The sequence below is a fragment of the Mastacembelus armatus genome, chromosome 23 (genome assembly GCF_900324485.2).
Source record: "Mastacembelus armatus chromosome 23, fMasArm1.2, whole genome shotgun sequence".
Classification (NCBI taxonomy): Eukaryota; Metazoa; Chordata; class Actinopteri; order Synbranchiformes; family Mastacembelidae; genus Mastacembelus; species Mastacembelus armatus.
Genome location: NC_046655.1, coordinates 3,166,717 through 3,190,335, shown reverse-complemented (window position 1 = coordinate 3,190,335; position 23,619 = coordinate 3,166,717). Strand labels below are relative to the sequence as shown.

Genomic DNA, 23,619 nt, shown 5'->3' with positions numbered 1-23,619 from the left:
GACATCGACCCTTACGCATGCGCCTTCCTGTTGCAGCGAAGCAAGTTTGTAGTCCTAAGATTTGTGAGTGTTCAAGCATAGCAAATATTTTGTTCCACATATTCATTTAATTATTATTCACCTTATTCGTGAATTTGAGCGATGTTGGCTTTCCTTTAAGGTGGCCCTGTGTGCTGTACTGGTGGACGTTAAAGAGAATCTGAAATGTATGTGAGGAGATTTTCTTTCTTGACAAATGCTTGCAGATTATATGTTTATTATCATTTAGAGACCACATAATTGGAAATATATATATGTTTTTTTGTGGTACAAAATGTATAGCTATTATATGTACTGGATTATACTCAATATAAAAGGAGTCTAACTGTAACATGGTTCTGCTATCTTTGATAAAGACATCAACAGAAACAGTCTCTGCAAACTCTGCCTATTAAAGGTCCTCTGACTCCTCTGGGTCTTTCCATACCTCATGTGACTTCAGGCCTATATTGAGAGTGGAGTCAGATTATGTTTCTGTTCTTAAACCTAATGTTAGAGTGAGAGGTCTTTACCTAATGTGGGTCTCTGAATGTTAGTGGACAAGGAGCCTGGTGATGAAAGCAGATCCACTAGAGTCACACCCAAACATGGAGCAGTCACGGGGCTCATCCTGGGCCCAATTTTATCCCCACATGATTTTAAAAAAAAAGAAAAAGAAAAAGTTAAAAATTTGTGTTGCTTTAAAGATTTAAATGAATAATAAGCTTTCATGGCCCTGGTACCTTTATTGGAGTCCACACCCCTCTAACAGAGATTTTTATTATGTACTCTCATAGTGGTTAAATATTTGATATCTGTTCAGAAGGCGAGGTTTGCTACTGACAAAATCTTTACCAAGACTGTGAAAAAACTTCAGTAAGACTGTCACTGTAACTAATTCATGTAACATAATAAACAACAAAAGCCCATGATCAGAATAACACATTGGCCCTTGTCCAAATATGTACATGACGCCTCTACAATATCAGTGAAATAAACTTCCAGCCAGCAAAGTACAACATTAAGGAATAAAAAGTAAGGAATATAAAGTGTAGGGAAAAAAAGAAAATACAGCATAGAATATAAAATTTAGTGTTTAATTTATCTAATGACCTAAGGTAATATATAGGCACAGAGTACTTTACTCTTTCTGTATTAAAGCTTTGTGTCCATCAGGGGGCAATAACAGTCAAAGAGTTAACCACCTTTGCTAAATGACAGAATAAGAAGAGGGTTTTCTTTTTTTTCATTCAACTTTAGTAATACGAACATTGTTTATTAGCATGTGCAAAATATGAAAACTAGCTGACATTTAAGAGCTATTGAAATCTTATTGGGTCAGTTGTGCAATTTTGTGAAGAAAGATATGAACAAACGATGCATTTAAATTTGAAAAACCTTTCAACCTTTCCTGGTGATAAAAGTATAAATCTTTAGTGTCCAAACACTTTCAATAAATTCTCAGTACATGTATAAGCCGATAAAAGAGTAACTCTAGTGCACAGCAGATGCAGATGTACTGTGGAGGTAATAAAACAAAGTCCTCATGGGGGGGACACAGGACAAATCAGAGCCAAATCAAAGCAGTCTCAATAACAGCACATGAATGATCACACTCTGGATAAACACTACAGCCTCATTGGTTTCACCAACATTTTAAAAACCAGTTCTGTGTGTTGCTCTGGTGATTCATATGATTTGGATTACCTGATTTGGATTATTGAAAACAAAACTGATGTTTTTTATGATTTTTCATGTGTGCTGGAGCTTTTAAAAAAGACAAAATCAGACCTTAAAATGTACGTACAATGCTAATTTTCTTATTCCCATTCAGTCACTGGTTACAGATGTGTCAAAGTAACTTAAGTGTTCTGATTTCATAATGTCCTGAGGAAGGCAATATCTATTTCAGATCATTGTTTTATGGTTTGATATGACTGATTCTTATCACAAGTTAATAGCCTTGAGTCTATAAAATGTGACAGACTCTCTATGAATCATCTTTGCAAACCTTATTGTAAAATACTTTGGTTTTCTTGTCTTGAAATGTAGTGCAATCAACTTTAATGATTATACAATGGAAATTTTATATTATCCTGTTACCTCACTTTAACATACCCCCCATGACAGTCCTGCATCATATGAGTTGTGGATTGATGGTTGTGGAGTAATCATTGATCGATCCGTTCTTCCACTGGTATGAACATTAACATTAACCTGAGAGGGAAAAGGTTTCTACATTCATTGGAATAAGAAAGAGACCAGCATACCATGGGCTTTTGACTTTCAGAAATGTCAGTGTTATGTGGCAGAAACAAGAAGAATCAGAATGAAGAGGAACTGCTGATGAAAAGCGGCACCAGCAACAAATATGTGAAGTGAAAATTTCCTGCTTTTCAAATGATTAATATTCACCCTCTCTTTTTTTTATTTCAGATTGAGGAAGAGTTCTGCTTTAGAAACAAAAAAGTGTGACCTGAAAATGCGATTGGCAGTCAGCAACTAAGACATCCCCATAGCAATATATGTATTGCTGATTAAACATTTACTTTTCTGGAAATCTCTTTTTTGTGATACTTCATTGAACACATAACTCTCTTCTGACTTTGTGAAGATCCTATATGCTTCTTTCTTCTTTATCGTCACTACATTAACTGTGATGTTACTCAGCTGATGGCAGAACAGTGTTTACTCTATCTTCAGACATGCTACACTACAGCCACTGGAGAAGAACGCCTGATGGCTGTAGTGTAGCATGCTCACTCATATAGCTTTGGGTTGGTTTTGCAGTTTCCTGAGAGTCTGCAAAAACTAGAGAAGGTAAAACATTAGACCAGTGACTTTAAAGGTCAGAGACAAGATCATGAGTGACGTGTCTTCATCAGTAAGTGACAATTTAACAGGTCAGTATTTACACTCATGTGACCATAAAGTTGTTGAATCAGAGTGTTTTGCCTGAAAACAATATAAATTATTAACTCCTGGAAATTGCATTAACTTGTTTCAAGAATTGGTAGTGTGGAACCAAAATCAGTGTTGATCTTCACAGTTAGCCCACTGTCATTAATCCTCACTTTGAGATTTAGCTAACAAAGATAATAGATGCTATAATCTTTGTTAGCTAAATCTCAGATCTGGGATAGACAGTACATTAACCTTTCATGTGTCTGCATTATCTCTACTAGTGATTGTCACTATTTATTGTCTATGGCAGGTTTAAAGTCTGTGTGATAAAAACATCTTATTTGTGTCAAGCCCTGGCTGAGTGTCCAGATGTTTTATTGTATATTATAAACTAAAAGGAGTGTTTGTCTTTGTGGATTTCTTATATTTCTTCATCAGTTCTAGTTTGCACAGTGTTTCAGGATCGTGGTATAATTCATGCTAGCATGTAGCAAGGTCACGGTAACGTCTGAAAAAAAAAAAAACATGGTTAATATTACTGGTAACATCTTTGCTTTTCCTGTCATGACAAGTCAAAATGTCTATTTAAAAAACAGCCTATTAAAGCAAAAGGTGCAATGTGTAAAATGTGAACAATGTAGAAGCATCTAGTGGTTAGATTGCAGAATGCGACTTTCTGAGCACCTCTCACGTCCTAGCCCACTGTTTCCAGGCAAGAAGGAGGCTACAGTGGCTGTCACTTTTAAAGTAAAACATAATTCCCTGTCTAGAGCCAGTGTTTGATTTGTCCCTTCTGGGCTACTGTAGAAACATGGTGGTGCAACATGGCTGCCTTTGTAAAAGGAGACAAGACTCATTCTAAGATTAAGAAAATGCAATGGTTGGTATTTTTCAGTGATGACACACTAATGACAACATATTTCTAAACACTATAATCTATTTCTGCTAATAAAGCACTCTAAATATTACAAATTGAACCTTTAAAACATGTTCACACAACATTAATAATGTGACAGGTTAAAAAGTGCATCTGTCAATCAAAGGGGATGGCTAAGGAACTAACATCCATGTTAATGAGGTGTTCTGTACCTTCTCTGTTGTTCTTTGGCTTTCTTTAAGGTTTTAAACCCATAATCCACCCCCCCCCCCCCCCGCTTGCACCTTTGAACTCAATACTGTTTCCTTAGTTTAGTTGCTGCAGTCCTCAGGTGTCGGATGGTGTATACTTTCCTTAATCTTGGACCAAGACAGTCATGACTATTAGAGCAGAGAATTCACAGTGTCAGTCAGACCACTCCAACCTACCTTCCCTCACTTCACATAGCCTCTGTAAGTCTCACCACATCCTGTTCACAACTGCAGAACAGTGTGTGCTGAATGTAAAACAGGCTAAGCGTTTGTTGTGGTTCTGCCTTTTATGCTGTCATTTGTAGTTAGAACATGTTCCCTCCTACAGTATCTGATAAGCAATAGATAAGACACAAATATGCAGGACGTATCATAGCTCATGACCCTCAAATGCTGAAACAGGACTGTTCAACTTGCAGTACTTTGTATGGCAAAGTTATTTCCTTTTACATACTTAAAAATGATTTTCACGATTTCCATATTGCTACTTACAGTATATGTGGAATGTGTATATTTCCATTGTTTATTTGGGCAGTGTCTGCACCAGAATCATCTGTCTACTTCACAAAGCCCCAGAGATGGGCGGTAACATGCGTACAGGCCAAAGTGTATTAAGAGGGAGCTATACACTCACAGGCATCAGTACAATAAAAGTGGATTTAGAGTAGAACAGCTGGACATTGAATTTTTAGAGACTGATGTAAATAGGTACCAACAAGGTAGTTTGAGAGAAAACTTGGTCAAAGTCAGTAGCGTGCACTATTTTACCTTTAGGATGACAAAACAATGACTAATCATTATGTAGGTAATAATTAATGTGTCATTTCTAGAGTTTGTTCTGAGTTGCTGTGGTACCTCTCATGAGACAGTGGTCAGGTTATCGATTCATATTTGTGAACTAATCATTATCTACTGATTCCCCTGCTCATGTCTACTGCACAAGCACTTCTTGATCCTGAGTTAGTCAGGAACTGTTCTTCAGACATTCATCAGTTATTGTAATGTTGCTGTTTCACTCCTCACTTGGTCCTGAGTAGATTCTCGAAAACTGGAGAACTTCACCGCTTGACCTGCTGTGCTCAAACCCTTTCAGGATGTGTATACAACACACACACGCACACACACACAAAACCTGGATTCCATGACTTCAGGGGCCATTACATTGTATTACATTCATTTCCTGGAGACTTACCCTAAGTTTTACCCCAACCTTAACCTAATTCTCCCCGATTTCCCCACAAATCATATTTGGGACCCCACAGTGTGAGTAATGCCTTTTACACACATAAATAAACACACACACACACACACATGCCCGGGCACACATGGTTCTGTCCTTCAGGCTCTTTGTACTAATGGAAATAAATGCGTATCAGGTGGAAACTTATTGACCTTGGTGTAATCGACAAGTGTATAAATCAGCATTTATCAGATGTATATCATTGATTGCATAGGTGCTTGTCACTCCACCTGCTTTGACAGAACAAAGGGTGGAAGAAATTACTATCATATCACACTAGTTTATTACAGGCTAGTAGGTGGGAATATATTTGTGCATTTATAATTATACACCATCGCTGTCTGGTGAAACATTTGAAATATGACCATCAGCATCTCTAAAACTGAAGGTTTGTTGTCACAAAGAGGCGTATTCATCCCTCTGGGTTCACTAAGGTGTCCTTTTCCCATGGACTTGGCCTGAACAGTACTCGATCTGTAACAAATAACAGGGGCAGACAATAACTCCACTTAATTCTGAGTCGACACTTCAATAAGGTCATTCACACACTTTCCTGTAACGTTTGCATTCCAGCACTATGCACTGAAACCAGCGAGCAACAGCCCCTCACCACATACACACACACCTCATACTCCTCCAGTTTCTGCTCTTATCGGTTTGGCCGGTGTTGCTTTAAATTCGAAGGAAGAGTTCTTTCCCATCAAGCTCTATACTCAACAAAAAAACATAAAAGGTCAGTGAAGTTTTAAGATGACCCAAAAAAAATTTATCTTCTAAAGTGTTTACCTTTCATATCAGAAATCTGATTATCACAGTACCAGAGTGTCTTATCACACACTGCATAAATAAATTTTGGAAAATATAATGCTTGAATTCAGCAAACATCCTTACTTCCTGCAGCCCAAACTATTTATACTCTTGGATATAGTGCATGATAGAGCACTGTGTCCAAGCTAGAGCAGAAATTACCCCTCCTTGCTTTCCACTTCACACAATAATGACCTGCCCTGTCCTGTCCTGTCTGTCCTGTCCTGTCTGTCCTGTCCACATCCTCCCTATCCTACCTCAGCTGTACATTTTCTTCCAAATGCTCTTCAGGGACAGAAAGCCTCCACTGAAAGTTGTGTGTTAGAGATATCAGTAAGAACAATGGTCAGGGATAAGGCAGGAGTCCAGCAGTTGCACAAATCAGGGACCTCATCATAATTGCTGTTAATAATTACAGTCATGATAAGCAGCAGAGGAGGCATTTATTGATGGCAAAGCTGCCTGTGGTCCCAGTTGATCTCCAGAAGCTGGAGAAAGAAGAGGGACTTGATACAGATTAGGACACTGTCAGGTATGTGGGAAAAAGGTTTGTACACTACATGAGGACATGGGAAAAGTCAAGGTTACTTCAAAACTTTTCAGATGTAAAAGCTTTCTACATTGGATGATATTCATAAGCAGCTAGATGTATTTGGGGAATAATAATGATTTGGGAAAAGTCAAAGAGCCTAGACATTTCAGTGCTAAAATTCAAAACAAGCTTGTCTGTTGTTAATCTGTTTCTAGAGTTCAAACAGAGTCTGACTAGTCTCCCACAGGACAGCACAGGTCTTGACGTGGCTTATGTGGTTTGCTTGTGTGTGGGGGTCTGGACCTTTGTTGGTTACTGTTAATGTTCTTTGATAAGTGATGTTCAAAGGCAGAGCAGGAGCCTCTTCCTAACCTAATGTGATTAATGAATTTCAGATACACATAGAAAGGAAGCAGTGGTCCTCTAGGCAGCAGAAACAAGATGATGGGACAGGGATCTAAGCAATATGTGGTGGCCAGACCACTGTACTCAGAGGACTCCTTTGCCGAGGAGCACGAGAAGGTCTACAGGCACCGCAAGACCATGCTGGACCATATCGTGCAGTACTTCACGTAAGGAGCACTCAGTGCTTTTGTCTCCTCTATGGTTCATAACTTGTGATCTCTGCACATTTTATATCTGAGGTCTGTCCTGTATGGATGTTGAAATGCAACTTACAGGGGGGGGGTTTAGAGAGTTGAGCCTCTTCAGGTGCAGTTAATAAATGGTTTGTGAAGATGCTTCTAAAGCTGCTGTACTACAGAGATTTCCACTACATAGTCTCTCAACTTACAGGGGAGAGTTTAGAGAGTTGAGCCTCTTCAGGTGCTGTTAACAAATTCTCATATCCATCAGCTCTAGATGTGTATATATGTATACAGTATAATGTTCAACTGAAATCTAGCACACTGTTGAACTTTTAAACATGAGGATTTGGTTCCGAAAGTTTCTATGGTTGAAATGCATATCAGCAAGGAGGTGCTGCTGCTGCTGCTGCTGCTGCTCTCTGACTGTGGTTTTTATGACTTTTGCCCCAAAAATATTAAATTAATTAATTCATCAGTATGGGACTAAACATTAATAAATACAGTGAGTTCAAGTGAACATGCTAAAGGTTGTACATGTTTCATTTGGTACAGTAACAGAGAACTGAAGGTTTGGTTAGCTCTGCCACTTCTTTTCTAACTTTATTGTAATTGTTCTTACTGTCCTACCCACCAACAATCAGGCTTTGATTTGTGTTACTTAACACTTTAGCTCTTTCAGTTTTCAAACTGACAACTTACACTTGCCACTTTATGATTGATTCACTCCTATTTATTGCTTGTCAAATATACACATAAGACACAAAACCCAATGAGGGGAAAAGGGAGGCTATTTCATCCATCATCTATTCCCACTTACTCCTTAACCAGGGTCACAGGGATCTGCTGGAGCCTATCCCAGCTGTCTTTAGGTGAAAGGCAGGGGTCCACCCTGGACAGGTCACCAGTCCATCACAGGGCCACATAGAGACAAACAACCTCACACACTCACACTCACTCCTATGGGCAATTTAGAGTCACCAGTCAACCTGACATACATGTTTTTGGACTGTGGGAGGAAACCAGAGTACCTGGAGAAAACCCACACAAGCACAGGGAGAACATGCAGACTCCACACAGAAAGACCCCTGATGGGTTTCGAACCAGGAACCTTATTGTTGTGAAGCAACAGTGCTAACCACCAAGCCACTATGCTGCTGCAGGTTTTTCCATTATATTATAATATCATTATATGTTACAAGTATATATAAAGTAGAAAAGAGAAAGTATTAATATAGCAATTAAAAAACATGTACATCATGCATATAATATACATATAATATATTGTAAATACTGTGATGTAAAAAATGTAGTGTTCTCCTCTGAAATTCAGTGGAGAAGTATAAAGTGGCAGCAAGTGGAAATGCACAAAATAAAGTACAGGTGCCTTAAAAATGTACTTATTGAATTAATACTTGATTGTACTTAGTTATATTCAAAAACCAACATCAGATGCAGCCACCTAGTGAGAACTGCAGCCACAACTAATAATTACATGATGTCTTGGTTTATTTATTGTTATAGATGTGATGCCAAACGAGCCAAGAATGCAGCGCTTTCACTACTACCAGTCATTGGATGGATAAAAATCTACAGACTCAAAGAGTGGTTGCTCAGTGATATTGTGTCTGGTGTCAGCACGGGACTGGTTGCTGTCCTGCAAGGTGAATATCAGCAGCAAGTTTACCGCTTCTGATTGAAAGGTCACAATATTAGTTAGTTTTAATTCAGGTCACATTTAATGAACATTTATGGAGGGAAGGGTAATTTTAATGTATATTAAATAGATTTTCAGAATGTGCTGTATTTGTATTTATAAAATGTAGCATCTAACCATCCGTGCATTAGCAATACCCTTATTACTGTACAACATGTAGTCATCTACATAAACACAACAAATCATGAATTCTTTTATAAATGTACTTCAGAAATGTTTGTTCATATTCATTTTCTGGATGATACCAAACAGCACATGAATAACATTAAACATTAAGGTTCATTTTTACTGACTGCTAGACTAAAATAAAATTTAATAAAATTTTAATATACCATTTTGTATTTGAGGTCTGGCCTACTGTCTGCTGGCCTCTCTGCCACCCTGGTATGGACTCTTCTCCGCCTTCTTCCCTGTCATCATCTATTTTTTCCTGGGCACCTCTAGACACATCTCAGTGGGTAAGGCCAGCATAGGTGTGTGTGCTTATGCAGACTCCCTGGCTGTCCAAAGACTAGAATTGTTCATCTGTTATCTTCTTTCTCTTCAGGTCCATTCCCAGTCTTGTGTCTGATGATTGGCTCAGTGGTCACTAGGCTTGTCCCAGATGAAGGTCCACCTGTCAACATCACAGGGTTTGAAGGCCTGACCAGAGATGAGCAGAGAGTGCTGGTGGCATCCTCTCTGACCTTCCTCACTGGTATCATGCAGGTAAAACACTTAGATACAAGCACTGACTCCATCCCGACAACATCCCACTGTCAAGGCAAATCAGTCAACACCATAGTAAAATATTCTAATTTAAGAAAAATTTAAGATTTTATCATCATGCTGGACTGGACTAACAACCAAGACACAGTATAACATACAACGTATAACATAGTTATATGGTGTACACTCTGGTGTATCTGAGTCTGACCATGGCTCCTGAGCTCTCTGTACAAGGAAGGAAGTGGGTTCAAATGTATCATCTTCATGACTTTCTCTTCCAGCTGGTGATGGGTATACTGCAGGTGGGCTTTGTGGTCATGTACCTGTCTGACACTCTGGTGTCAGGTTTCACCACAGCAGCTGCCATCCACATCCTGGTGTCCCAGCTCAAGTTTGTCTTGGGGCTGCAGGTGCCAGGTATTAGTGGTCCATTCTCTATTATATATGTAAGTACAAAAGAGCTTAACGCGTTCTGTTTATAGTAGTCAATGACCACAGATATTTAAACGGTTGAATCTGACTTTTTTCTTCTTTTCAGACCCTAGAGAAGATCTTTAATAGGATCACCTCCACCAATGTCTGTGATGTGGTGATCTCCCTAGTGATCATGGTGGTGGTGTTCATTGTAAAGGAGATAAATGACAGATTCAAATCCAAGCTACCAGTGCCCATCCCTATTGAGGTTATCATGGTGAGCAACATGACTCAACGGGACACTTTAAAGCCCTAAAGGGTTATTAATTATACAAACATAATGTCATCATGATAACGTTCCCTTTATTGTCACATTTTTATGACTACTTACAGCAGAGCTAAAAATTATAAATTTGATTTATGAGATCATTTATGATACATGGCTGTGCGATTGTGGTGGTTACTATGACCTTAGAGCAAGAGTGTTCTGTGTTTGGTTCTTTCTGTGTGGAGTTTGCATGTTCTCCCCATGTCTGCATGGGTTTTGTCTGAGTACTCCGGCTTCCTCCCTCAGTCTAAACAGATGAAGATAAGGTTGACTGATGACTCTAAATTGCCCAAAGGTGTGAACGTTGGAATGCTAGGCCTGTTTATCTAGCCTAGTGTCAGCTGAGATCAGATACAGGATAAGCTGTTTAATGGATGTGCAGTTATACACATTTCTATCTGAACAACTTTGATAAAGGAAGGAAGGTAATCCTGTGATTCACGCCAAACAACCTCAGCTGTCATTTAGTGATTTGCATCATTTCTTCTCCAGACTGTCATTACATGTGGAATTTCATATGCGTTTGACTTCAAGACAAAATATGGGATTGATGTTGTTGGCTATATTCCAAAAGGGTAAGTCATTTTTAAAATGTCTAAACTTCATGCATCAAAGCCCTCTGCTGTGAAAAGTTCAGTGCATCCCTGATTACATGCTTCATGTTCTGAATATCTTTGGTAGCAGAATGGCAAAATGAGAAATTCTGTCTGAAGTATTATCGCAGGAGGAAAAGGTCAAATCACAAAATCTATATTTAATGTACATCTCAGGTACGAATCTCCAATGGCCCCAAACCTGCACATCATTCAGGAGACAGCAATGGAAGCATTTCCTATGGCTATAGTGGGTTTTGCAGTGGCCTTCTCTGTGGCAAAAGTCTATTCTGTAAAACACGATTACACCATAGATGGAAACCAGGTACAGTATGTAGCAGTGCCAAAAATGTAGGATATAAAGATAAAGCATTTGGTACAAAAGCAAAGATAAAAGCATTCAGTAATATTGATAGCGAGACATTTTTTTCTCTCTGGCCACAGGAGTTGATAGCCTTTGGAGTTAGCAACATATTCGGAGCTTCCTTCAAATCATTTGCTGCAAGTACGGCTCTTTCCAGGAGCGCAGTGCAGGAGAGCACGGGTGGTAAGACTCAGGTAAATCAACATATCTATTTATTGTTATTCCTCAGAGCTGGAGTCAAAATGTGCTCCAATATCAAGTTTACCCCTAACTCTCAACAAATTCTTGTCAAATATAAGACAAGATCTGGCCATTCTGGCTAGTTTGGTTTCATTACCAGTGGTGGAATTGAACTAAGTACATCTATTCAGTTACAGTAAGTACTTAGTGGGAGCTTTTTGGGAAAGTTTAATCAGTTTCTTGATGAGAGTTTAACAAGACTTATGATCTAGCTTACTGATAGTGTAGCTCTCAGTTCTGAAAGAACAATGTTAAATATGTAACATTAAAGACCCTTCCACTCAAAAATATCTTTGTATTATGCTGATACATCTCATCTCTCCACTGCACTGACTGGTGTGTGTGCTTAGTCTATGGCTAACAAACTGTTTTAACATTCCATGCCGAAGGGGATGTCTGTTTGCTTCCCTGAAATCTGAGGTTCAAACATACGTGGGCAAACAAACGCGAAGTTGAAATCACAGTTCACCTTGTAAATATGTGCAGATTGGAGGAAGCTGTGGGAAACCTGAAACTCTGGGCTCAGAGCAGCCACAGCTAACTTTTTACCAACCAGGAGTTGGAGCTAAAGTTGTATCTGACGGTGCTGATGGATGTAATGCTGAGCTGGAGTTTCTTTCAAATATTAGCCACCCGTTACAGCTAATGCTACACAAAAAGGAGGCTATTTCCCAATATCACATCTATTATGCATATACCATCTGAGTTATTTTGAGTCCTGATGAAAATGATTCCAACACAAAGACAAAATCATGATATGAAAAACATCTAGACACACACTTAAACAGAACGCCTCATGCATTCAGAGACCACAATGAGTGTCATATTAAGATAGCAGAGTAATAGTAATAATATCACAATCATTTCATAAAATAGCCTTATATTAAAGGGCCTATTCTGCTGCATAACAAGGGCTTTTACTTTTATAAGCATATTTTGCTGATACAAAGTTTACTAAGCAGTAGGCTAATGAAGCAGCAATAATGAACTAGCCTATTTTTCATATTATTATGCATTTCAGAGTGGTATTACATTAATATGGTCCCCAAATTTAAAAAAAAATAAAAATGACAGCATGAGGCACAAGACCTGAACCTTGTGTTCTTGAAACCAGAGTACACACAGTTCAACCAGTAAAACATTCTGACCTCTAGTGTTTGCAGGATAAATGTACTTCATTTAGTTACAGTTCCTGGATAACCAGAACTGCAGTAGAAAAGTGAAGCTATGACTTGATGGAATAACTACGGCTTAGTTTAATATAACTGGAATTGGTTCAGAGAAACACTGTTGGCAACAGAAAGCCTCTTATGGGTTATTTTTTTATTGTTACTTAATGTTACCACCAAAGGAGTATTTCTCATTTTGTGCTGTAGGGGTGACAGAGGAGTTCAAGGTGGAGGTGGGACTGCACCATGGATCGGCTTTGAGCCCCTTCTTGTTTCTGTGGTGATGGACAGACTGACAGATGAGGTTAGACAGGAATCTCCGTGGATCATTATGTTTGCAGATGACATTGTCATCTGTAGTGAGTAGGTGGAGGAAAATCTAGAGAGGTGGAGGTTTGCTCTGGAAAGGAGAGGAATGAAGATTAGCCGCAGTAAAACAGAGTACATGTGTGTAAATGAGAGGGACTCAAGTAGAACGGTGAGGTTACAGGGAGTAGAGGTGAAGAAGGTGGAGGATTTTAAGGACCTAGGGTCAACAGTCCAGAGCAACGGAGAGTGTGGAAAAGAAGTGAAGAGACGTGTGCAAGCAGGTTGGAACGGGTGGAGGAAAGTGTCAGGTGTGATGTGTGACAAAAGAGTGTCAGCACGAATGAAAGGAAAGGTGTACAGTGGTGAGACCAGCAATGTTGTCTGGTTTAGAGACAGTGGCACTGAGACAAAGACAGGAGGCAGAGCTGGAGGTAGCAGAGCTGAAGATGTTGAGGTTCTCTCTGGGAGTGACGAGGATGGATAGGATCAGGAATGAGTACATCAGAGGGACAGCTCATGTTAGATGTTTTGGAGAAAAAGCCAGGGAAGCCAGATTGAGATGGTTTGGACATGTTCAGAGGAGGGACAGTGAATACATTGGTAAAAGGATGCTGAGGTTAGAGCTGCCAGGAAGGAGGCCTAGAGGAAGACCAAAGAGGAGGTTCTTGGATGTAGTGAAGGAGGACATGAGGATAGTTGGTGTGGGTGAGGAGGATACAGAGGATAGGGTTGAATGGAGGCAGATGATTCACTGTGGCGACCCCTGAAAGGAGCAGCCCAAAGGAAAAGAAGAAGAAAGGAGTATTTCTCATTTCTGCAGTTTAACATGGTATCCATATTTTGTCCTTTTCAGGTAGCTGGTTTACTCTCAGCTATTATAGTGATGGTTGTCACTTTTGCCATTGGATTCCTACTGGACCCACTCCCGAAGGTAACACCTTAAAGCTCCCTCATACCTTACTGACAAATGAAGTGTCTGCAGTCTGGACTGGCTGAACTCTTTGATCCATTATTACAGTCTGTGCTGGGTGCTGTGGTCATTGTCAATCTGAAGGGCATGCTGATGCAGTTCAAAGATGTCCCATACCTGTGGACGAGGGACAAACCAGACTGTGTAAGTTTGTATCCAAGCTCAATCTCTACATTTTGGAGATTTATGTGGTCATTTATTGCTGCCTGGCAGTACACAAAAATGCTGACTCACTGTTCCTCCCTTCTGTTTCTCACCTTTGTCCATGCCCAGGTGGTCTGGTTGGGTACCTGTTTTGCATCCATCTTACTGGGACTGGATCTTGGGTTGGCTGTAGGCCTTGGATTGGAGCTGATAAGTGTCATCCTCAGGGTCCAATTGTCAGTATCTGGCCACTGACTCTTTACTAGAACTTGACTTAAAACTTTATTGCTGATTTCTCTTTTTTCTTAGCTTTGCACTAGCACTGGCTGCAGAAACCATTAATAATGGAATGTGTATGTGTTTCAGCCCTCGCTGCAGTGTGCTGGCTAACATTAGGGGAACGGATATCTACAAAGACAGAAAGGACTATATTAATGTAAGTGACTTTTCTATTTATTTTGTAACCTGTGACAAAGGAATAGTTCAACGTTTTGCTACAACTTTGCACCAAGCCAGACTAGCTTTTTCCCCTTATTTCCAGTATTTGTACTAAACTAGGCTAACCAGCTCCTGGATCCAGCTTTAAGGAATAAATCTGAGAATTGCATCAGTTTTCTCATGTAAACTGCCTCATAACAAATGAGCTAAACCTGTTAAAAATATCCTTATATTATATTGTCATGATTCTCCACAGATATATGAGCCAGAGGGAGTGAAGATCTTCAGGATACCTTCACCAATCTTCTTTGCCAACATTGATTTCTTCAAGAGCAAGTTAGTGGAAGCTGTAAGTCTCCCGCGGCTATAGAGTGTGCTCCATTTTTAAAATTAATTATGTCTCATATTTCATTAAATCTAGTCATTTTTATGTAAAACCCTAAATTTAGGTAATTCAGTTTGTAAAAACAGAATTTAAATCAATGAAAATGCCATAATGGATCTTGTAAAAATGACCAAATCAACCTTAAGAGCTCATTTTGTGCTGTTATCGTGTTGAAGTGCCCAAATCTAATATTTGATCTGATTATGTCTCTTAAACGCCTAATTTATGTCAAACTAATGTCTTCTCAGGTTGGATTTAATCCACTGAGAGTCCTGAGAAAGAGAAATAAAGCACTGAGGACAATCCGGAAACTCCTCAAGAAGGGTGACCTGCAGTGGGCATCAGTAAGTAATGACTTTGAACACTGGTAAAAACAAGACACTCTGAAATAGTACATTTGTACTCTATAAATACTAGTAGTCCACAAAAATATTATTTAGGTCAATAAATTCAGTATAAAAATATATATTGATGATTGCTGCACAGCAGCTGGATAGAAGTTTCCACTGTGGTGGCTTTTGCTCAGCAGATGGTACAAGGTCCACTCCCCATATGTAAATAACTGTGTGAACATGCTACGACCTGTGATGCCCTGAGAAGATGAGTGTTTATTGTGTTTGGTTTATGGCATGTCTGCAACTTGCCAAGATTTACAACAGCCTGTTTCTAATTGTGTCTTTTGGAGTGGAAAATCTGATGCCGTGTCCTACTAAAGTAAAATAAAAGCCCTCAGTCAGTGTGTCAAAGTACAATTTAAGCATACTAAGTGATCAGCAAGAACATGTAAACATTTCTTTTGCAATTCAACCACTACATCAAAATCTTGTTGTAGATCTGTGTAGACCTAAGAGATAAAATAAGACAACAAATTTTCCCATTACAGAAAGGATTCCTGACTACATCTTGTGGACCCATCAAGGACTCAGAGGATGAGAGCAACATGGAGGAGCTGGATCTGCCGACTGACTTCAAGGACCTTCCTGCCCGCATTGACTGGAATGCTGATCTTCCTGCTAACATAGTTGTTCCCAGAGTGGACCTCCACAGTTTGATTCTGGACTTTGCTGCTGTCTCCTTCCTGGACATATCTGCACTGAAGGGACTCAAAACAGTGAGTTGTTTAGTCAAGGCATTAAAGGTAGTAATAAAGTAGCAGTATATATCACTGAGCCTGTTTTTTAAAATGAATTATCTAAAACTTTGTTGCAGTCTCTGAAAGAGCTGATCCGGGTTGAAGTTGAGGTCTACATTGTAGCTTGTGATCGTAAGTAGGACACTACAGTGTTTAAGGTCCAAATTACCTAGAAAGATGTATGAGAAGTTCTTTATTTGTGCATGACAGATACATTCCTTAGCGCCATCAATCCTTTCTCATGTAAGCTTTTATAGAGCTCGAATATTTTCTTCCCCACCTGCAGCATACATCCTGGAGAAACTCCATGACTGTTGCTTCTTTGATGATGAGGTTCAGCCATCGATGTTCTTCCTCACACTGCATGACGCCATACTGCACATCCTTGAGAAGCATCCAGAGTCCACAGAGAAGAAATTTGACTATGGAAAGGTGAATTAGACAATGCATACATTTTGTATTTAGCAAATCAGCATAACAGGCAGATTTTAGATATTTACAGAATAAGTAATTCTTCATGTTGTTTTGCAGATTTTAACAACAGTTACAGTTCATCACCCAGGGGGCACTTTGAGGAGCAGAGATAAAAATGTATGTATACTCAACTCAACAATGCCTAAAACGGACACCTTAAGCTATGATGCAAGATGCACATACTGCAGAAAAGTACCATAAGATTGTTCTTTGTTCTGTAAAAGTATAGTACTCACTGCTTCATATGTTTCAAACTCACAGGTTCCAGATCTAGAAACCAGGTTCTAAGCTTTGGAGGACAAGAGGATGATTTCTGGGAGAAAAAGAATGAATGTTTTACAGATGATGTTGTACAGGAAAGTGATGTCTGTTATATAAGAAAACAATGTTGTGTTTTTATACTGTATATAATGGATTTGTAGTTTTAGGTGCAATATATTTTACATGCTGTATTATTGTATTTTTAATGGCACTGAGAATAAAAAGCGCTGTTCTTAGAGTGTAATGTCTGCTTTCATGTATGTCAGATAAAAACTTAATGAGGTCACTCATGTCCTTCAGCTGGGATGGAATTTGAACTACAAGAGGGTGTAGGTCCTTTAATGTTATGAAATCCACATTTTCAACTGTTGCTGTGTAATAATCATAATCATAATCTCATCTTAAATAAAAACCTTTCTGACATATATGTTAATGATTGAACAGAGTAAAGACAAAACTGACATAGTGATGAAAGTGATTTCAGATCACAGGTTAGATACATCACTCACTGGCTGCCCAGGGCAGCAAATAGGGCAGAGGTCCTTTGAGGCATCTATCTCCCAAACCTTTTGCACTACACTGAAGTTAGATTCCTTAGATACCTGAGGTGCAAGGATGGTGACTTTGAGGAAGCAATATGTGGTGGCCAGAGATGTATACTCTGAGGACAGCTTTGCTGAAGACCATGATAAAATCTACAGGGTGCGAAAAACCATCCTGGATCATGTCAAAGAGTATTTCATGTACGTAAGTGAGCTCTGGTTATTATCTGGTTGGAGGTGTGACTAATTTCCTGCACTCTTGATTTTAAATCCTCTGCAAAATAAGCATTTGCTTGTGATGTAAACTGTATCTATTCACTGCAAACTGTACTAGACAAAATACAAAGGCTTTTATTGTGTTACATGCAGCTGTGACTCAAAACGTGCCAGGAATGCAACACTTTCTCTCCTGCCTATTATTGGCTGGTTAAGAATCTACAGAATTAGAGAGTGGTTTCTGAGTGATGTGGTGTCTGGGGTCAGCACTGGACTAGTGGCCATCATGCAAGGTGAGGAGTGGGACAAATTTATTGTTAGATTCTTAGACACTACTTAATCTTTGATAAAAGACTTAATTTAATTTTCTATGGCAAGACAATAACCTTAATAAACCTGCATATACATTATGAGCATCCCCTTAAAAAACTGTGTTGCTGGTAATGGTAACACACAGCAGCAGTATGTGTGGTGTGTGTTTGTCTTTAATGTAATTTGTATACATGTGTGGTTGCATGTCACAAAACTAATTTCCCCATGGGGATAACAAAGTTTACCTTGACCTTGATCTTAATAATAAAGTATATATAACAAAAAAGATACTACATACCATATAAACTGTAAATGGATAATAACTACAAACTGGTGGGAAATGCACATGGAAAACATATATTCCTGTAAGTAAAATTGTTGTGTAAAAGTATTGTGATCCTCTTCAGGACTTGCCTTCTCTCTGCTTGCCTCACTGCCTCCAAGCTACGGACTCTACACAGCTTTCTTCCCAATGCTCGCATACTTCTTTCTCGGCACTTCAAGACACATATCTATAGGTATGTCGTTCAGCCCTGAGGCACTATAAAATATTTTTTCCTCTATAACAACTGGAAAAAAATAAGTTGATTTCCTAAACCCAGCTGGAACAACTTGAAAAACCTTTTCTAAATAACATCTGATGATTTTCTTCCCCAAAATTAAGGACTTTAACATTGTTTTAACTTTAATTTATCACTAAACTGTCCCCATGTAGTAAAACATGTTTCCTGTCAGTAAGGACAAATATATGACTTTGGAAAAAGTTATTGATCAATGAACATGTGAAGATAAGAGTGGATGTGATATGGCTTAACACTGTCTTCACACCACACCCTCCTGCCCTGAAGGCGCTTTCCCCGTCCTGAGCCTCATGATAGGTGCTGTGGTAAACCGCTTGGTCCCACAGGATGGACCACCAGCAAATATCACAGGTTTTGAGGGGCTGAGCCAGGAACACCAGAGAGTCCTGGTGGCTTCCTCTGTGACCTTCCTCATGGGGCTTTTCCAGGTATGACCCGTTATTTTGAATTTTCAGATGGATGTCAAACCAAGCTTCTTATCTCTAAAATTTCCTGTCTTATGCAGCTTGCCATGGGTGTTCTGCAGGTGGGCTTTGTTGTTGTGTACCTGTCTGACACTCTGGTGTCTGGCTTCACTACAGCAGCTGCAGTCCACATCCTGGTGTCCCAGCTCAAGTTTGTGTTGGGACTAAACATTCCAGGCATCAATGGCCCATTCTCTATCATATATGTAAGTCCAGGATGCATCTGACCAGGGGACAAAGACAGGCTATAGTTATACATATGTAAGCAGTCTTTTGAGGGAAAAGGTCCATTTGTGTGTTTTGCACAGACCCTGGAGAAGATCTTTGTCCAGATCACCTCCACCAATATCTGTGACCTGGTGATGTCTATAGTGATCATGGTAGCAGTGTTCATTGCAAAGGAGCTGAATGAAAGATACAAAGCAAAGCTGCTGGTGCCTATCCCCATTGAGATTATAATGGTGAGTAAAGCCTTAAATAGTAAATGCTGGTTTAAATCAAGCACACTTCACAATGCTACAGTATCCCAAAGCATAGCACACATCCTACATCACAGGCAGCCAGTGGCTCTGGTCCCACTGTGACCCTTGATGATGCATCAAATAAAGTCAGACATCTGAGATTTCACAGATGGATCAGATGGATCTTCTGGGTTAGCACACAACAATAAAGCAACCAGGAAAAACAAGCAAACATCAGTTCTCCTTGCAATCCTATTTCAAAACCAAATTTCAGGTGTCCACAAATGAATTTGTTTTACAAAACTGAATGGATCGCAGTAGCTGCTAGTGTCTAATGTGTCTATTTAAGCTGTCATAGACTCTCAGGTGTCTTTTCTATTCATACAGACTATCATAGCTTGTGGGGTGTCCTATGGCTTCAACTTTGAGAAGAGATACAATGTTGATGTTGTTGGGAAAATGGTTAGTGGGTAAGTTTGTGTCCTGCACATCTGCTCGCTGCGCTTGCATCAGGTGATTGTAAAATCCACAGTTAAACACAGCAATCTTTCAGGTATGAGTCTCCCATTGCACCCAGTATGGAGGTCTTCCAGGAGAGTGCTGTGGAGGCCTTTCCCATAGCCATAGTGGGGTTTGCCGTTGCTTTCTCTGTGGCCAAAGTCTACTCTATCAAACACGACTACACTATTGATGGCAACCAGGTGCATTACATATGTGGCTCTGACAGAATTATTTCAATCAAAACAGAGGTAACCATTCATTGCTAGAGTGGTAACAAGATCACTTTTAATTGTTCCATCCCAGGAGCTCATTGCATTTGGGGTCAGTAACATATTTGGTGCAAGCTTCAAGTCGTTTGCAGCCAGCACCGCGCTCTCCAGAACAGCCCTGCAAGAGAGCTCAGGAGGTAAAACACAGGTCAGAAACAAACCTCACCACTTACACTTTCTATTTCCTGGGTCATGAACTTTTACTAAATTTTACTATCTGCAGACATTCTTTTATATCACCCTGGTTTATATCACATTCTTTTTTTCTTTACTGGGATCTTGAAATAAAACATTAACTTTTTTTTTTTTCTAACTGCAGATTGCAGGGCTGATCTCAGCCATGATGGCAATGATTGTAACTCTGGCACTTGGATTCCTGTTGGAGCCGCTTCCCAGGGTGAGACCCAGCTCTACAATGTACTTTCTTATGCAAATATGTCACACGGTTTAGTTTAGGTTTTTTTTTCTTTATATGGAGGCAGAATTTCATTTTTTTTCTGTCATGCTGATTTATTCATACAAAATTCATCTGTTACTGTATAATTATAGGTCTACAATTATATTTTTTCCTTCACTTAACCTTAATATTCAATTTAACTGCAGTCTGTCTTGGGTGCCTTGGTGATAGTCAATCTGAAAGGCATGCTGATGCAGTTCAAAGAAATCCCTTATCTGTGGACCAGGGACAAACCAGAATGCGTAGGTGTTCAATTTAATGCCAACATGTATTTACAGGAACCTTCCTTTCAGTTATTTGGTTATTTCTTTGCCATAGTCTGTTCTCTTTGAGTGTTTGACCCATAGCGGGTTGTCTGCAGGTGGTATGGGTGGGAACCTGCCTCGCTGCCATCCTGCTGGGACTGGATCTTGGTCTGGCAGTGGGCTTGGGGGTGGAGTTGCTCACTGTTGTCTTTAGGACTCAGTTGTAAGTTGTAAATTCAAATGTAATTCATAACAACTGATATCACTCTGTTAATGTGCAACCTAATATAAAAAAAAAAAGAAATACTGAGGAAATCATCAATTTACTACAGCCCTATATATAGTATAGTATAGTCACTGCAGTAAGGCTGAATCTGTTGCTTCATTTTAATCAAAACTGTATAATTCAAAACTGAGTAGAAGTGTCTTGCTGCCAAAAGACACTCAAGAAATCTTGAATAATTCAATCACAGTGAGTATTTCAAAATTTCCCAAGATGGAACAAAAAAGTGATTTCATTGATATGTACACTACTGTCTACTGACAGTCACTCAGTGAAATTCACTGCATTATACAGATGCAAACATTTCCTGTTACACATCACAGTGATTGGAAAGAGTGTTTATCCTCATTTTATACTCTGCTTCTTTCCCTAGTCCATGCTGTTCTGTCTTGGCTAACATCCCTGAGACTGACCTCTACAGAAATCGCAAAGATTACCTGCATGTAAATATAATACATATACAATGAGTGATCGCTGCTGGTGTCAGTGTTTCTTAAGGTTTTCACTTAATGTCTGATGCTTCTCTGCTCAGATATTCGAAGCAAAAGGAGTAAAGATCTTCCGGATACCCTCCCCCATCTTCTTTGCCAATATACAGTTCTTCAGGGACAAGCTCATAGAGGCTGTATGTACCACAAGTCTCTCTCTGTTGCATTTAGCATTTCTTTAGGAATACATATGAACATGAGGTCAACATTGATTGTTCCAGGTTGGATTTAGCCCTTTGAGAGTTTTGAGGAAGAGGAACAATGCCCTCAGAAAAATCAAGAAACTACTGCAGGAAAAGGATGATCATACTTCAGAGGTGAGACTACAAACTCAATACATACTGTAATTGGTCAATATTGCTCTTCTAAAATGTCTTTATTTTTCAACATTTATCTAACAGACAGGATTGGGGAATATATTTTGCCAAAAATCTCTTGAGTCTTACAAGAACACGGAGGAGTTGGATCTGCCCACTGATGTCAAAGAACTTCCTTTCCGGATAGACTGGAATGCCGAGCTTCCTGCTAACACCAGTGTTCCCAGAGTGGACTTGCACAGCCTCATCCTGGACTTCTCTGCTGTCTCCTTCCTGGACATCTCTGCTCTGAAAGGTCTCAAAACAGTAAGATGTCTCCAATACTAATACTCTCCATTCTAGTATGAAATCTGAAGAAGCAACAGGTACCGTTCTGGTTGCATTACCTGTATTTGTATGCAGGAATTTTAATGGAAGCAGACATACAAAGTAACACAATTAAAATAAGACCATAAACTTGAACTTACAGTGCTTGGATGAATGCACTTTGTTACTTTCCATTGCTGTAGCATTTAAAGTACATCAGTAAACAGAAAGTTAGACATAGGAAAACTGTGTGTGTTGTATTGATACTATAAAAAAAAACATTAAAAAGCTATTTATTGTTGCTCGTCACCACAGACACTGAAAGAGTTCATTCGAGTTGATGTGGACGTTTACATTGCGTCATGTGATGGTGAGTTTTTTTTTAAGCATCTTTGATAAAGTACACTCACTGAATGAGATAGATATTGCTTGTGCAAACCCATAATCCAGTTATCAGGTGTCTGTGGCTCAGGAGGCTGGACGCTTAATGCCTGAATTGTCGTGTCCCCATATTGAAGTATTTCTTAGTTAGTTAGATAATGAATCCTAAAAGGAGCCAAGGTGAAAGCATACGGCAGATAAGAGGAAAATTGCAGTCATTTGCACTTACTTATTGCAAATGACATCCACTGACCATACATGTGTTGACAGCGTACATCCTTGAGAAACTCCACAGCTGTATGTTCTTTGACGATGAGATCCAGACCTCCATGTTCTTCCTGACCCTTCATGATGCCATGCTGCATGTGCTCAAAAAACACAAGGACAGAAATATAGGCTGGGTGGTAAGGCAAAGCTATTCCCAGATTACACTGTATCATTTTCTTTACAAACTCTGATTGAAGTGCCTCAGATGGTTATCAAAACTATGTGAATTAGTCTATGTCTATAAAGGAGCATTACAAAGAGTTTTATTATGTTTTTGTTTCTTTTGCAGTTAAAAAATGCCAAACTCTAGAAGAGCAACTGTCTCCGGGAAAACCAATTCAACTACAGAGTAAAATCAAATGTTATGTACACTGTACTACATTAATTACATATTACACACTATATTGTCACTTTGTAATTTTTTAATATATTTTGTAAGGAAACACTTTTATCTCACTACACAATACAGAAAGAAAGCATGTCTGCATATTTTTGATACCACCAACCATGTTAAAGGATGTATAAGCTGTATAGTCCTCGATATCCAAAAAAAATACTGTAAAATAAAAACACCTCAAATTTAGGGAAGCTATGCTCTGAAACAGTGGTTCCCAGTCAAGATAGCAATGCAAGTGAAATTAAAGTTTGACTTTGTCTAAATCTGCTTTTC

The 23,619-nt window shown here is 39.2% G+C and overlaps 2 protein-coding genes across 2 annotated transcripts; both read left to right on the top strand.

Annotated features, from left to right (window-relative positions):
• Positions 1–6,587: 6,587 nt before the first annotated feature.
• On the top strand, positions 6,588–16,951 carry LOC113142161 (chloride anion exchanger-like). The gene is made up of 21 exons (XM_026327009.1): positions 6,588–6,629; positions 7,025–7,201; positions 8,738–8,877; positions 9,278–9,388; positions 9,478–9,638; positions 9,920–10,084; positions 10,177–10,329; positions 10,873–10,955; positions 11,151–11,298; positions 11,418–11,531; positions 13,909–13,986; positions 14,074–14,169; positions 14,299–14,405; positions 14,536–14,605; positions 14,864–14,956; positions 15,241–15,336; positions 15,876–16,103; positions 16,202–16,256; positions 16,411–16,556; positions 16,656–16,715; positions 16,860–16,951. Exons 2-21 carry the CDS (start codon positions 7,071–7,073, stop codon positions 16,884–16,886), a joined length of 2,262 nt encoding a protein of 753 aa, XP_026182794.1. The 5' UTR covers positions 6,588–6,629; positions 7,025–7,070; the 3' UTR covers positions 16,887–16,951.
• A 422-nt stretch (positions 16,952–17,373) lies between these two features.
• LOC113142163 (chloride anion exchanger-like) lies at positions 17,374–23,450 on the top strand. The gene is made up of 18 exons (XM_026327012.2): positions 17,374–17,602; positions 17,771–17,910; positions 18,337–18,447; positions 18,778–18,938; positions 19,016–19,180; positions 19,283–19,435; positions 19,823–19,905; positions 19,989–20,136; positions 20,240–20,353; positions 20,525–20,602; positions 20,809–20,904; positions 21,024–21,130; positions 21,564–21,633; positions 21,723–21,815; positions 21,900–21,995; positions 22,080–22,301; positions 22,617–22,671; positions 22,953–23,450. The coding sequence occupies exons 1-18, from the start codon at positions 17,475–17,477 to the stop codon at positions 23,138–23,140; spliced, it is 2,208 nt and encodes a 735-aa protein (XP_026182797.1). The 5' UTR covers positions 17,374–17,474; the 3' UTR covers positions 23,141–23,450.
• The last annotated feature ends 169 nt before the right edge of the window (positions 23,451–23,619 follow it).